Source organism: Rhamphochromis sp. 'chilingali' (assembly GCF_963969265.1).
Source record: "Rhamphochromis sp. 'chilingali' genome assembly, chromosome: 17".
Taxonomy (NCBI): Eukaryota; Metazoa; Chordata; class Actinopteri; order Cichliformes; family Cichlidae; genus Rhamphochromis; species Rhamphochromis sp. 'chilingali'.
In genome coordinates, this window is record NC_137944.1 from 33,979,505 (window position 1) to 33,996,485 (window position 16,981).

Below are 16,981 nucleotides of genomic sequence, written 5' to 3' on the forward strand. Positions count from 1 at the left end.
GCATTCTGGACAAGCTGAAGTCTGTGAAGGAGAGCACACACACACACGCACATGCACACACACACGCACGCACGCACACACACACGCACACACACACACACACACGCACACACAACATTTGATCTACATTTTTGAGCCAACAGCTGTATGTCTGAACAACTGAACTGGGCAGATGTGAAGGTAACAGGATGTACAGGGAGAGGTTTGGTTTGAGCTGCCCAGTTTTTTCCTTTGCATATTTGTTGCAGGGATCCTTGCACTCGCCTCAAAGCATCGAAACATACTGAAAAACTCAGCAGCAAAGTTTCTTTCCAGAAATCGTGACTTATATACTTTTATGCTTGTGTTTTGTTTTTTTACCTTATGTCTAAATCTTATTTTGCCATGTTTATCATATTTTATTGCTGCTATTGTTCTCGTGTTATTGTAAGGTGACCTCGAGGGTCTGAAAGGCGCCTATAAATAAAACGTATTATTATTACCTAAAAAATTCAGACAGAAAACTAATTTCTTTCTCCTGAACTGCACCAGGAAACAGGAGGCGTGCAACGACTGGTGATGAGAGGCTCACTCTCGTGGATGTGGACATGACGGCAGCCAGAGGTGCACATCTCTACCGCTCTAAGAACACCACTTGTGCTCATTGTTTGAACCTGACCTTCACATTTAGGACCGAAGGCCGACTGCGAGGCAGATCTTATCAGCCAACTTCACTGTTAGCAATGCTGATGTGAGCCAAGCGAGGCAACATCTGGTGGAAAGAATGAAACATCATCGTTAAACTATCACATGTGGCTGAAATGTTGAGGGTCCACATACTTTCAGTCATGGAGCAGAACAAGTGTTACCTTGATGAGTGCGTATTTGTTTTTAGATGGACTGAGAATAACTTCTCAAGCGCCAACTTGTTTCGTGGTTGAGCAACAGAGACAGTTCGCTGTGCCGCAAGAACGTTCAATCAACCCAATCATCTGGACTATATTTCATTTACACTATCAACAATTCTCCAGGGAGGAATTTCTTAAATGCTTTTCCATGATGGACAGAGTGTGCAGTGCCGATACGAGGCGGGTTATTATTGCTACTGAACAAACCCTGAAGAGAGGAGCAAGAAGTAAAATCAGCGAGACTACAGGAATGTAAAAAACACAGGCTACAAATAGTCTGCAGAACAAATGTCTGGAGCAGAGCCTCACACTCGCTTCCCTTTGAATCCAGAGAGAGAGTAAAAATAATGTGCGGTCGCTGCCAAAAAGAACAAGTGTGACTGAGGAAAAGAGGGAGAAGCACAACAACGATGGCGGGGGCAAAGGGGGGAGGCGGAAAAAGAAAGCGAAAGAGATGGAGTGACCGGAGAGCTGACAGACGATGAAGAGGCGCGATGCAGAGCGAGAGGGGGAGGAGGGTGGAAGAGAGGACGGTTTGGACTTTGCCCGAGTAGAAGAAATCAATAAGAAACGAAGCGAAAAGCAGAGCGAGAGGGCGAGCCGTGCCCCCTCCCTGCCCTCCTCACCAGCTGTTAAATTCCTCCATTGTCTCCCCCCCCTCCCCGCTGCCTCTCTGGGCTGGGACAGTACACACCGAGGAACAAACCGCCCTCTGTTCCACTCTCTTCCTACACAGTTAGAAAAACCGCTGGCCCACTGTGGAACAACAGATCAGGGGTCAGCTGGCGGAGCTGAAACACGTTGCAGCCTGTAAGGTTCACTCGTGTTTCTGAACATCGCAACTCATCATCATAACGTGTTTTTAAAACAAGGAAGGTTTTAAATGTCTCACGAAAAGACCGACAACTTTGATCTGAGGAGCTCTGTTCAGTCGGGTAACTGGATTAACCCGGACAAACAAAAGCACAGTCGGTCCTCCACAGGTCCAAACTTTGATTAAAGAAACTTCAAATAAGTTAAACTCTGCTCTGATTTTTACAGGCGTGATACGTAACTTCAGTCATAATTTACTCATTTTAAACACGGGGCCTCTACTGTGGCTTCCAATAAAGTCGCTCGGCTAACAAAGTGCCTGCTTTAAACTCATTGAACTACAAAGTCTTATTTCAGTCATTTGATAATCAAAGACAACATTTGCTTAGACAAAACAATTATCCCGTCATAAGGGAATCCCCGACAGCAACGATTGCACAACGTAAAACAACCTTAAATAAAACAATAGTGATGACGCAACTATTAATGTCAACTGGCAACACAGATCCAAAATCACAGAGCCAGAACACTTCCTCTGACGCCCCCTTAAAGCTGGCTCCAGAGGCGAGTCCATCCTCGCAGACTGTCCGACTTCACAGCAGCTCATCAGCTGGGATACAGCTGAGGCTCAAAGCTCCACCGAGGCACTAAAGTGGACCTCTCCACTGTGTTTGTACTGTGGTAGCAATGAAATCCTCTTAAACAAAAATACAGAGACAAACTTAATCAGTCTATTCAGTTATTTTGTTCTGATTTCTTATAAAAAACACATGTAAACAAAAGTGCTGATGAATTAATGCTTCTCGTTAACGGTGCTGGTGTTTGCATTAATGAAATTATCTGACAAATAATATGGTGACATTACCGAGACGCGAGGAAAATGTGATTACTTTATTACTTTGTCAGTTTGCACTGATTAGCAGGGATCTGTTCATCTGTGTTCGTCTTATATCTTCCTCTATACACCGTATATGACTGAGATTTCCATGATTATGTGCCATATTTCCAACATATACATCGTTTCTGGGGTCACGATTCTGTGTTTGACATTCTGGAGCCAAACAGCCATTTAGTTTTAGTTTGAGCAAAGTCCCAGGACTCAGTTTCACTTTGAATCAGACTTTATGTCTCTGTCTGGCCTGGTTCACACACTCATTGCTAAGAAGCCCCCAAAAAAGAAAAAAAAAACCCTCGAGAGTCACCAGGGAGCAATGAAAATAGATGCTACCAAAAAGGAAGCATCGTGGAAACTGTGTTTAACCACAGAGCTACTTCTCTTTTTTAATTATACAGAACTGTGATGAGCCGGAAGTTCTAAAAACAGTTTATTAAACTTAAAACGAGGAAACACAAAGATTCAGGATTCAGCTGAAAATGGGTTTTGGGATAGAGTACGGGGGGTTTTCCTTAGTTTTACGTCACGTTTGCTCTTCCGTATCGTGCCCAGGCAGCCTAAAAATAAAGCAGCGTAAACATTTCACGATCCTTCGTATCTTTCTCAGTCTGAAGAGTTCAAGAAAATAGTTCAATCTTTACTTTTCTGCTCTTTCCAGAATGTTTTTCCTCTCCGTTCCTGCCTCTCGCCCTCTAGGTTGAACTTTTCTTCCTGTCACTGTTTTTCTTTCCCACAGGCTGATTTCTCACAGCTGCATTGTGGGTAAAACTATCAAATGTCTCCATATGGTGCTGAGATCTGCTCAACTGTGTAGAGAGGCACATGCAGGAAACAGCGAGCGAACGGGGAGAAGAGACGCGACAATTCAGACATACGGAGAAATCAAGAAAAAATGTGGGTTTGTAACGTTCAATATGACCAATAAAAACCATGAGCACATGCATGAAAGGTAATGTGTTTTATCAGGGAACCATAGTGTTTATGCAGGGGACTTTTCTGAATGTTAACCTGTGCTGGAGCTGTCCGGGATGAAGAGGAGGATAATTAGCAAACATGGAAGCCCGGCAAATCATGTGATCAAAACACCCCAGAGTATAATAGTTAAACACATCCTGTTAACACACAGCCAAGTGCCCAAAAACAAAGGTGTGTTTGGAGGTAATGTCTGACTAATAGGAAACATAGCTGTACTTTGTGATGAAATACAGATTAATACAGTCTGTAGTCACGCTCGGGGCGAGGCTGCCCTCCAGTCAAAACGCTCTCTGTGACAGTGGCCGATCCAACGGGCTGACATTCAGCCGGTACAAGCGTGTTAAAGACTGCGACTTAGCACAAAACACAAAGACAAAGATTGAAATAAAAAGTGTGAGATGAACGGGGTCACTAACCTTAGAGGGGACTCGTGCTGTGAGCAGAAAGGCTCGATGTGAAGCCAAAGCCTGAGGACAAAGACAGACAACGGTCAACAGATGAGGATGAAGAAACTGAGTTTTTGCTTTCTGACATGAATGAAAACATGTGGAAGACTTTTCTTTTTAAATGAATGAACGCTCAGTGCTTTGGACTACACATTTAACCACACATCCATACGGTTATTCTACACGCTCTACAGTCATCTACCACACAGCCAGCAACTGTTCAACCTAAATCCTGGGGTCTGACTGTGGACAGCGAGGACATCTGTGCGCCCGCCTGCTTTAGCGACCACGTGGACTCATCTACACTACAGTGTACGCATCCACCCAAAGAACAGCTTGGCCACTGAGTTTCCAGCTGTCTGTCATGGAGTACAATCAGCGCCCAACAAGAAATCACCCTTAAATAAAACAGGCAAAAAAGGGTTTTCATGCATCAATAATAATAATAATAACAATGATAATAACGACAAGAAGAAAAAATGAAAAAGAATTCAAATGGACTCCCTGCGGTTGGAAGAGCAATTTAGAAACTGTAATTGTGGCGTTGATGATGTTACACATGAAAAACTAAATAAATAGAATAAAGGAAATTTAGTCATTTTCAGTCTAAACGTGAGCAGCAGTCCCTCTGGGCCTTTGGTCCCAACAGCTTTGTGTATTCTCCCTCGCAGAGAAGCTGGCAGCAGCGCCGGCTTCTGGAGAGGTTTTTAGCCCAGTGGGATAATAATACACATTATCTTTCACCACGTGTTGAACCTCAATCCTGGCGGGGAGCAAGTGCGCATTATGGCTGCTTGCTCGGCCTTAGCCAGACTCCTACAGACAAAATTAGTGACTTATTTTTGAGATGTTTGATGAATTATGGTGTGAAATGGTGGGGATGTAAATGGTCCTTGTAATCACACTTTCACTGCAACGATTTTATAGGAAACAAAGTGGGGCAGTGAAAGCGAGCTGTACGCCACAGGAGGCCGAGCCAGCTGTGGCGCCTACAGTTTAGTGAGGTCACTCCAGGTTACATCTGCTAATGCCAGAGGCGAGCCAAGAAGATACGACTGTCTCAGACGATGGACCGAGGGGCGGGCCTGTTTCAGGTCGTTCTGCAGACGAGCTGCAGTGAGCAGGTGAGTAAGTCCACGTAAGCAGACTAGGGAAGAGAAATCAGATGCAAAGCGTCTGAACCAGAGTGCATCAAAGTGCTGTCGAAGCCTGCAGGTTCATCCTGAGCTTTTATCTTTAACAGTCTTTAAGATATTCATGTTCAAACGCTGCCTTTTGTGCGAAAGGCACAAAAAATATTTTAAAAAATCTATTAATTGAGATGAAATGATCAATTTTTAGTTGTAACAAATAAAATAATCTGCACACAAACTGGTGTCGTGTGGATATGGAGGGCACATTTAGGTGGTCACCAGCACTCAGTCCTGAGACCCAAATATTACAAATAGATAAAATTATAATCTGTAGCTTTTGTGTGTCAGCTCAGACACGTTTCCTTCATAGTTTGGAGTCAGTGACGATTGAAGTGGGTGCAAAAGACATCGACAGTGTGAACGCTCAGCTGTAGTGGTTTCACAAAGGTAAACTACAGACCCACATCTTCACAAACAAACTCATTCCTGGTGTTGACATGCAGGACGCAGACACACATTCATGTTCACTGGGTTGGAGTTCAGGAGAAAAATGTGTTTTTTACTTTAATTTCCACAAATGAAAAGAAACCCAGCAGGACGCTTTATCGCGAAACACTGAGCACGCTGGCTCATTTCAAGAAGTTATAGCTATAGGGTAGAACTGCTGATATACAGCTGTGGAATGTGTGTGTCCCAACACCCTGTGGCTGTGAGTGGGTTGCTTCAGTCAAGTCCTGACAGGAGCTGCAGAGCCGTGGTATGTGGCCAAAGGAAAACACAAGTGTGTTAAAGACGTAAAAAAATGAACTGAGCTTGAAGGCACTTCCTGAGCTGAGCGGACGAGCTTTAAGCAGAAGTGGTGATACTCATTTGTCTGTTCTTATTCCCACACTCACACAAACCTGCAGTTAGGTGAAACCAGATAGCCCGGTAACACCCACCTATCCCTGCGCTGCGTCTTCCAACAGTTCATAAGAGTTTTACTTTTGCTGCATCATATTTGCAGCAACATCACCAAACAAAAAGTTCCAACAATCAGTCCTCATTTCTGCACCACTTCCTCATTTCAGGACTTCCCCAGTATGTGTGGAAATTCTTCCATGATTCCTACACAAAAGAACACAAAGAAAAGGAAAACGGCGCTCGTACAAATGAGGCTTGCAGGTAAAAACCCCCTGAGTGGTTAAACTGTAAATATCAGCCCGTCATCTTAGCACAGCTTGTTCAATCAAAACAAAGTTCATCATAACGATATTTTGCTTTCAACTTGGTGCCAAACGTTTGAGGTATTTCCTTTCCTGTTTCTGCACGACAATGTCGCCACTCACGAAGCCGTGTCCATAAGGAGGTGCTTTCCAGCCTGGCATGAAACAGCAGCACCACAGAGCTCTGATATCAAGCTCTACCAGCCCCTCTTCAACTTCGACCATGAGGCCCATTTCACAACGTCCACCCTGCAATTAAGCAACTTAAGCAACATTCCTTCTTTTGTTTGCTCCGACATCGCCAATCAAAACAAAAGTTTCAGAATGGCTGCTCATTTTGAAAACAGGGGAAAAGCTGTGCATCAGTTTTTACACTTTTTAAAGATTGTAGAGCTGCAGAGAAACTGAACCCAAACAAGGAAGCACTCCCAACGTGACTCAGAGCAGCAGCAGCTCCCGGCGGACGAGCTGCTGCTGCTGCAAACAAAATATTTAACAACCGCACACGAGCTGACGAGAAAACCTCACAATATCAGAACCAAGACTGCTGATAGAAGTTTCATTTTAAAGGTGCGGGTTGTTCTGTTGTGATATATAAACACTCAAACATTCAAAAAAATGGCACCGATCCTTCCTCGCTGGTCTTCATCAGTCACCGGCTGCTGCTAATCTACAGTCGCGTCGAGGCAACTAAAAAACACTGCCTGTGCAGCGCTCCTCGCACGACATCTGGAGTATTTGAGAGCACCCTTTTGTATTTTGCCTATTCAAATAAATACTGAGTAAGCATTGAGACGAGAAGAAGATGAATTCCTACAGACATACAAACTGCTGCGTGTGGCGATAAACCGTCAGCCTGCACTTCCTGCTTCATCACCTTCCCGCTCCAGCAACATGCCCACACACACACACTCAGCTTACTGTGTTTTCCAGGGTTAAGAGCAGTGACACTTCCTGCTTCCCACCCATCACATATAACATTCCTGATGCCAAAAAGGGCACAAAAACAAAAGTTTAACAACAACTGTGAGTACACATGGTTACAGTAAAAAGCACTAAACAGCTGTCACTTACCAGCACTCTGTTTTCCACCTTGTCACCTTTGACCTCCAGCTGGACTTTCTGCCTCAGGGTCAGCTTCACCCTGCGCCCCACTGCCTCCCGCACACTCTCTACAAACACACAAAAACTCACGACAATTGACACCAGAACAGCTGGAGGGATCACAGGTTACACAACAATAGGAGGATGGGAGATTTGGTGGCCTGCAGATGCTTTCAGGTCAGATTAACACGTCTCGTTTACTAATGAAGAATTGTGTTCTGAGATGGTCTTAAAACATAAAGAAATAATTAAAAGAAAAAAAAAACGTATAAAGTAAAAATAAATAAATAAAAACAAAACCACAACAACAACAGAAACAACATAACAATAGAAACAAAAACAAAGCAAACCATAACAAAAGGGAAGGACAGATACACAAATCAAGTTAGAGTTTCAGGCTGTTAAGTCCACATGGATCACATCACCAATAATTTGACTCAACAGATTTATTACCTTTTCCCAAAAGATTTTCACATGTGGACACTCCCATATACAGTGAAATATATTGTCTTGTTAACCATTTATATTGAAGTAGTCGAGATTGCACATTAATTGTCTGACTCTGGGCCAAGGAGCGTGATTTATACCACTCATCATCAGATATGTTCATTTGCAAATCCTTCCTCCAAGCCTCTAAAACAGACTGTGTTGATTCTTTGGAATTTTCCATAAATAATTTGTACAATGCAGAAACTCGGCCTCGCCCATTTAGATGCTTTATAACTGTGCTCTCTAGAGAGGAGGAGGTGGAGATTTCTAAGCTGTCACCTTGTGTGGTTAAGATAAAATTTCTTAATTGAAGAAATTTAAAAAAATGTTTGACAGGAATAGAAAAAGTACTTCCAAGTTGTTCAAAAGACATAAGAGTATTATTCCTAAATATATCAGACACTTTTCTTATACCTTGATCGAACCAAAATTTAAAACCTGCATCCGCCCTACCAGGAGGAAAGCTGTTATTTCCAAATGTCAGAGTAAACCGAGACAGTTGTAACATTTCTCCCAAGTAGTTATGTGTTTCTAACCAGATCATTATAGTGTTTTTAAAAAGGGGTTCTTAGTTTGCTTATTTAGTGTTTTTTTATTTTTTCTTTAGCTCACGGTGCACCATGTAAAACTGTTTAAAACCAATAAATAAATGTTTTTTTAAAAAAAAAACGTCTTTATGCTGCAAACTGAGTTGTGGTTTGCAATCACTAAAACACAAATTATGTGTCAACCTGCATCTTGTTGTCTCTCTACAGGAGAGAGCAGACAAAAGTTAATGAGCTGCAGAGGGAAACATGAGTGATGGAAGGCTGCACCGCGAACACAACACCAAACATTTCACAGCCTGTAGCTATCATTTTTTTATGCACGCAGAAAAAAGAATCAATCACTTAGAACGTGTTTTTATTTACGAGGGTTTAGTGTCGACAGGCTGAGTGTAAATGCAGAGTGTCCGTTTCTTTACGAGAAACTCATCCTTCACTGAACTGGAATCACTTCCAGATTATCATGCAAATGATTTCATTTGTTTAAGAAGCTGCATGATGTTCATGATGAACATCGAGTTTCTCCACAGTACAAAGAGCGAGAATAGAAACGTTAGAAATGAAGCTCTCTGTTAAACAACTATGTCTACATAAAGGAATCACATAGAAAGCTTTCACCTTTGCTTCCTATTATGAATACTGAACGACGAGGTCGCCAACGCAGCTGTGCTGGAGCAGGACGGTTCCCTGAGCATCAATCTCTTGCTTTGTCAGCATCGAAGGAGACGGGCGGGCCATGCGCACCAAAAGAAGGACAAATCACACCAAATGATATTTTGTATGGCCGGCTCAAAGAGGTCACTAATACGTACGTAAGACCGATGAATGCCTTCTAGAATTTAGACTAGCATTACAAGATGGATTCTAGAGGTTTGTGCTGAGAAAGGATGGATTTAAGCCAGTCAGCAGTTCCTGTCTGCATACACATGAGGCCGGGCACTGTCGAGGACCAGGAGGAACCCAGGACCCAGTGTGCCAGTGTAGGGTCTGACATCCCAGTACCTGAAGGCAATCAGGCTGCTGTTGGCTAGCCTGAAAAGGGCTATGTGTCCCTGTGAGAAGCACAGGGCACCACTGGTGGACCTGCCAATTCTGGTCTTGTATTCTAAATGCCAACTGCGCTCTATGGTGCCAGATAGTGAGCATAGGGTCCCCAATAGGCCCTCAGGCCACCCTGGTGAAGCCTGTTTCTGATTGTTTGGTGAGAAACATTCACACCAGTAGCCTGATGGAGGTCATTTTGTAGCTCTGGCAGCGCTCAGACTGTTCCTGCAAGCTCACTCATAAGTCCTCCTGATGGACTAAGGGTCTTCTACAGCCTTGTTCAGCTCTCTGGAGTAACTGCATGTCTCCTGGAATTTCCTCCAGGCTCTTGAGACTGTGCTGAGACAAACCTTCAGGACAGTGCATCAGGACTACCCGTGCAACATTGTAGGGTCCAGGTATCGGCTCATGCTACCTGTAGTGACACTGACTCTAACCAAATGCAACACTACAGGAAAAACAGTCTGAAAAAATAAGTAGGGAAAAACGTCAGTGGCATCCAGCTGTGATAATATGAACGTGTTTGGGGATGTCTCATCGTTGCCCCTCTAGTGCACCAGTTGTTCATTTCATTAACAACCTCCTCTGCTATTTAACTGAGCAGATCGCTCTCCGAGAAGTTTGACTGACCTAATGCTGATCAAAAACGGTTCCTTTCATTTATGTGCAGTGCACGTTGGTTGGTGGCACTTCTGTGGAGAAAAATCCAGTCAAAGCTTTTCCACATCCATTATAACTTGGAGCTTCCTGTAATCAGAACATACAAGAACTCGAAGGACTTGCTTTTCACCAGAAATATTTATTTTACTCCTTAGTTATTCCCTCTCAGTGCTGTTTTACCGAGTGTGACTGCCTTACATCTTATTTGCTCACAGCATGTACCACATCTGATCTCCCTGATGGAACCAGTAGTGGTTTGTTAATGGTTTACCCGTAAAGTCTGTATGTTGTTTTAGTATTGGTGTGGAAGTCCAGGGACATGAAGAAAGAACGAGGGTGAAGAAGCTGGAACGCAGAGAGGGAAGCATCGGGTAAAAGACAAGGGTGAGACGAGGAGAAACGAGCGGCGCTGTGCTGTGTGCAGGAGTCTTAATAAGTCAAAAAGCACGGGTCCGCCTTCATGCTGTCCTCCACCCAGACACACAATGAGGTCATGAGGAGGATCAAAACATTAGAGCATGAAGCAGCGTGGAGGCTGATCAGAAACACATGTCCAACCCGCTTCTATAAAAAACACGTTCCACTTCCCAGCAGACTAATTAGTGTAGAGTAACAACCTGCGACATGCCGAATCTAAACAAACGTCTGCTCTCACTCTCCAGTTACACTTCACACTGGCAGAAATTCAGTCTTTACTATTTTCTGAAAGTCCATTAAATGCTGTGCAGACGGCTTCATCCTTTATACAATTAATTCTTCCAGATTCTCATTTATGATTTGAGAGGCTCGAGACTCGTTTTGTCTTTGACTTAAATCACAGTTCCTGCTTTGAACCTGAACTGTTGGTTGTGACTTCTTTACACAGCCAGAAGTTATAAGACAGCACAAGCTCACATTTAGAGACATCGAAGCTATGGACACAGGTGCCGGCTCTGCACGTCACGCCTACAGGAGGCTGGGCTGTAGAAGCTCATGCCACGAAGCTCCCGGTGCACAGTTTTTGTGCTGATGTTAATGCTGATGAGTCAGCAGAGTCCTGGTGACGTTTATGCTCTATGCACCTCAGCGACCTCGCTCTGTAACTTTACATGACCTTTGTGGCTCCTAAACCCTTCTGGTTTGCAATAATGCCAGCTGATTATAGAATATCTAGCAGTGAAGAGATTCCACAAGCTGACTTGTTGCCACTTTAACAGGACTTGTACTGTAACATGTCCTAGTACAGCTCTTTAAAATAACCTGTGGGAATGGGAGTATAACAACACCTGAATATAAAGACAAAGCTGCCTAACCTGATACTTTTTGGTGTATTTTTGGCCACTTCTTAAATAAAAGTCTGGCAGTCTCTCTTTGACAGCAATGCTTTTAATCTCTACCAACTTTTGAGGGATAAATGTGGCTCTGAAATGCTGAGCTACTGGCATTTTGGGGTATTAGATGGACTCTGTCTACTTTCATATGGGTTCTAGTTATTTATTTGTAAAATTGACTGCTTAAAAATTAGACAAGAAATGAATGGGTGTCCGTATACTTGCTGAACTTTCTCACACAGCTTTTGGCATGTAATCACCCAGCATCTGATCCTCCTCACTTTTCATTAGTTCAGTCTCTGTGCACACAAAGGTCAGGCCTAACGAGCGCTGCCGATAAGCTTTTTTCCCCTCCTAGTTTTAAATTACTGACGATGAGCAGCATCAGGTCAGCCCGTCCTGTTAAAACCAACAGCAGGGCTGCCTACAAAAAGCCCCATTCATCGGTCAGCGCAGATATACAGTGTGAGACTGGTCTGCAGACACCGTAACAGAGAGCACGGGGTAGTGAGTCAGCTTCATCACGCAGTATCTGAGTCTGCTAATGGTGAGCTAATAAATAGAAAGACCTCATGGTTTTTCAAGCTTTTCCTTAATCGGCCTCTCCACCCTCACGGCCCACCGCTGTCTCTAAAACTGTCAGTAAGTAAGACACTGGTTCTAAAATAGGTTGCAGGTGGCTTCAGTCCAACATCAGCCTGCAGAAGTCAATGTAGGTCAAACACATGGACCTGCAGCTGTCTGGCTGTATCAGCAAGGTGTTTTATTTCAGTTCAGGCTACTCTCTCCAGCTAAATGCAGTGATTTACACTTCTTTTTTGACACTCAGTCATCCAGGCAGTCTGTGTTGATAATATCCCACAATCCAAAGGAATTTCACAGACACACCCCTCTCCCCCACTTCAGATAAGGAAGTGGCAGCAGAGGAGGGACTCTCAGGTAGCCAGCCAAAGCCCCAGGGCATGAAAATGACTTTTTTTATTTTTACAGAAATGGACAAATGAAAACCAGAGATTATTTCACCTGTTAATAAAAGGCCCAATCAGTGTGATCCAGTACTAGCAGGACAGTGTAGCTGTTGTTTACTGAAGTTAGTGTGTTTTAATATGAGCTTGTTGCCTTCAGTTGAATCACGTTATTCTTTCCAAAACACTGGCCCAGAATTGTAGTAAACACTCGTATATTTAGAAAACTTCAACTTCTATGTAACTTCTGAGAGTCTCAAAGTGACTCGCAGTGATTTCAAAAGCGAGTAAAAACACAACGTCACCGCTATCAGATCAATGCGTTAAGTTTTACATGGCGCTGTTCCCTTTAAACCATTGCAGCTAAAAGACGTCTGAGCCAGCTGAGCCACGTCAAAACAGTTCGACGAACTCCGAACTTTTTATTTTATTTTGAGGGCAATAACAGCGCAGCGCACGCGTCGGTCAGCTGGCGTAAACACGAATCCCCGCTATCGTAACCTTACCGAACAGTTCGTTAGGGAAATCCGTTGTTTCCTCAGACATGATTGTGCCGGAGTAAACACCTAAGAGGAATCCGCTGGAGAGTTCAGGAGAAGCGGGCAGACCCGAGAAGAAAGGCGGCTGCTGTGCGGAACTTCCACCGATGGAAGCGGCGAGTAATGCGGTAAAGGTGTAGTCCCGTTTTCTTCCCTTATCTTTGGCTACCTGTCGCCACCCTGCTTTCCTAATTGCAACTGTCTTCATCCATTCCTACATGCCTACACACACTCTGACTTTACGTCTGCATTACTGCGGCTGAAGGAAACCCGGAGGAGTTTAAAAATGGATTAAAAGTAGTTTCAGTTTGAAAAGTACCCGAAAGTGGCGTGTGTGTGTGAAAACAACTCATGCGGACGCACTTCTTCACACACTCCAGTCAGCCCTTCTTTCCAGCAGGATTCCCCTTGCTGCGAAAAATGGGAGACTGGGGACACCTGGCGTCCAGTTGCTGCTGCACAGTCGCTTTCTTTAACTTCACCAGTCTAAACGAAATAATAATAATAAAAAGACAGACGATACCTGCAAGTCCCTCAGGCTGCACAGGTAGTACAGCTGCTCTAGGATGGCACATATTAGTGACATTGTTAGTTTTATTTTCATGAACAGTGGAGCTGTACACAGCCGCGTACCAGTATATGCACTGACTGGTACACCAGTTACAGTCTGAGCAGTGAAGAGGCGACACCAGTCCATACATAAGATGTTAAATGGACTGATGTTATACAACACTTGCCTCATTCACCTGTGCACACAAATAGTTTTTCAGAGCTTTTTCGACACAGGTGCTTTCTACCTTCACAGTCATTCATACGCCGATGATACCGAGCAGCTCTGCAGGGTTAGTATCAGGCTGGACACCTGCTCTGCCTCCTGAGATACAGCCACCCTAAGAGAAGATTGTGTTGAAGGCCTTCAATCCTTCAAGACAACACGCACACACACACAAAACAAATTTTCTGCAAAAAATAGCAGGGCTTCAAAATCCCAAGAGCAGCAGTCGGATCATTTTAGACGGTTTTAATTCAGACAGAGATTTTGCAAATGCCTTGAATATGTTCTTCTGATTTTAGCAAGAATATTTTGGAACAGAAACAGAAAGATACTCAGCACTTTATCATTAAACTCAGAGATATCCAAAAGGCCTTTCATGCATTTAACGTGAAGACGAGCCAGGGTCCTGATAACACTAGTGGCTGGCTGATTAAATCTTGTTCTAAAGAACTCAGTCGAATATTTCAGGTTATTCTTAATCAATCCTTTCCTCACTTTGGAAAGAACTGTCGTGGTTTGTTAGGTTTATATGGTTGATTGTCATTTATGCTTAGAAATATTTACTCATATATGCTTAGTTTTATAATCAATTGCATATTGATAGAGGTTTGATCCTTAGCAGTCTGTAAAGACTCTGTGTGCCTCCCAGAGTGTCAGACTCTGGGGTCACGAGAGAGGTCGTCCCTGCTCTTATTGTTTCATGGTAGGATAAACATCTATATCTGTTTTAGGCTAAGCGCCTTTTGTTTAGATGAACTGCTGGAGTTCCAGACCAGCAGCTTCAGAGAAGTCTTTATGGGGTCACATTCTGACCCCCCCCCCCCCCCCCCCCCCCCCCCCCCACACACACACACACACAACGCACAGGCAAGGTACTCTTTGTTTGTATGTATACGTCATATGTTAATGAACCTATGCGTATTCATGTAACCTCAATAAAAGAGCAGTGTTACGGGGGAGCGGACGAGAGCGACTGGGGTCAAGCGAAGGAGCGGCGTTTGTCCAGTTCTGTCCCGTGCACGAGAAACATAAAGAACTTTGCCTGCTTGGTGCTTTTTGCTGTATAGTTGAACGTTGTCTTGAACGTTCCAGCGAACAGGTTTATGCTACAAACCCATCATGGTTCCTGTTCCTAAATCTAAAAATAAAAAAATCATCAGAAATGTGATTATGAAAGAGATCGAACGTGAGCTGGATACAATGTAATTTGCATATCGGCCCAATAGAGCAGTGGACGCACTTTCGACTCTACTGAACCTGATTCATGTAGAGAGTAAAGGGACTTCTGCTCGTCGATTTTCCTTCTGTCTGTCAGGTGTAAATAGATGTCTGTGTTTTGTGAAGGGATGCTGAATGCTATCATTTTTGTGTAAAGCAGATTTACACGTGGCGATCGTGGCTCAAGAGTTGGGAGTTCGCCTTGTAATCGGAAGGTTGCTGGTTCGAGTCCCGGCTTGGACAGTCTCGGTCGTTGTGTCCTTGTGCAAGACACTTCACCCGTTGCCACCTACTGGTGGTGGTCAGAGGACCCGGTGGCGCCAGTGTCCGGCAGCCTCGCCTCTGTCAGTGGGGGCGTCCTTAAGGATGCTTTACTAGTCCTTAGGGACTAGTAAAGCGCTATATGTTATTCTCTATATAAAAAAATGGCCATTTACCTACAGGTATAAATAAACTAACCTTAACCCTAACTATTACCCTGACACTAAAACCACATTTGAGTCTCAAAAATGCTCATGAGGACAGCCACTTTAGTCCTCACGAGTGAGCAGTATAATAACGTTCCTAATTCTTTTCCCCGCAAAGATGTCTAAACACACACACACACTCTGCTCCTCACACTGACTTTGTCCCCTGATTCCCTGAACTAAAGGCAAAGTTCTCCCGCTGATTTCTTGTTCCAGAGTCACAGACATGTGGCAATAATTATGACGTTGCAGCAACAACACACCCATCATAATGCTAGCAAAAAAAAAAGACGAGTATCAATGGATGCAGACATTGGAACAAGAACAAAATAAAGTACAATATAATTTAATCTAAGGTCTAAATGTCAAAATTTCTGAAGCAGGAAAAGCATCATTCTGTTTGTAACATACACTGATCCGACATAACATCAGACAGGCAGTTGAGGTGGACGAGACTGATTATCTCTTCTTCACAGCTTTTGTTAGCGGGTGGGATAAATTGTATTATACAAACAACAACAAAAATAAGGAGAAAAACTACACTTTTGAAAAAAAGCTAAACTAACTGAAATGATTTTGTGAACTTCGTAATCGAAACTTCTTAGTTTGTTAAAACTCTTATTACAGCTGCGTGATGAGGCACTGATGGATGCCTACGAGTGAGTGCTTTTAAAAACCATCTGTTTATTTTCTGAACTAGGTTGTAATCTTTGCATTTATTATACTTTCTGCAGCGGCGTCGCTGTGTTAGGAGTATCTTTGTTACGTTGTTTCCTGTTTATTCCGGCAAGTCGTGCATCTCGTAACTTGTGTTTAATTTGACTTCCCTTGTCTCCTTTGTGTCAGCTGTTCCTCATTACCCCAGCTGGGCCTCAGTGTGAGTATTTAAGTCCTGCTTTTCTTTGTTCAGGTGTCCCTTAAGAGAACAATGAGAGAAGAATTGTGATCCAGCTTTTGCTTTATTTCTCTGCCTAACAGAGGTTGTTTTTTGTTGTTTACTTTGTTTCCTAACTCGGGATTTGGGTCCGTCTGCCACGTGTGAGATGTACTCGGGGATTAGAACCTCATGACGTGATTGCTTTTGTCCTTATGAGCTCATTTTATCATCTGTTTGCACATAAGTATGGTTTCCAGTGTTTTATGGCCTCTGGAGTCGTAGCAGACAGCCCTCACCTCCTGCGTTGGAGTGATTATATTCAACCTAAATTCAACAAAATGATTTGTTAATTTGTTGTGTGCATTTGAATCAGTCACTAGATGGCGGCAAACAGCCATTAAACTGTTTTTCTTGCTATATCACAAGTGCATTAAATCAAGCCCTGACTAAAAAGCGCCTGGTCAAGTCTGAGCTGTGTGATTCAGTCATTTTAAAAATAAGATCTGACCCAGTGTGATGCACTGTGAGTTATCACATATCAGAGCTGTGGAGCAGTGACTTCTGGTAGTGCTGCTGTTATTAACTGTAAAACAGTTAGCACTGTGTGTTAGCGAGATTAACTAAACAAAACTGC

General features: G+C 43.4%; 1 protein-coding gene across 2 annotated transcripts in view; it reads right to left on the minus strand.

Annotated features, from left to right (window-relative positions):
- carmil1 (capping protein regulator and myosin 1 linker 1) overlaps positions 1-13,394 on the minus strand; it is a 30,606-nt gene extending 17,212 nt beyond the window's left edge. Inside the window, exons 1-3 of one of the 2 annotated variants that reach the window (XM_080862986.1) lie at positions 12,978-13,394; positions 7,429-7,526; positions 3,987-4,037 (exon numbers count right to left, since the gene is read on the minus strand). In XM_080862986.1, coding sequence (XP_080719112.1) covers positions 3,987-4,037; positions 7,429-7,526; positions 12,978-13,218 — 390 coding nt within the window. In that variant the 5' untranslated portion in view covers positions 13,219-13,394. The remainder of the gene's footprint in view (positions 1-3,986; positions 4,038-7,428; positions 7,527-12,977) is intronic. The other variant, XM_080862985.1, reaches the window with a different exon arrangement.
- Positions 13,395-16,981: the final 3,587 nt, after the last annotated feature.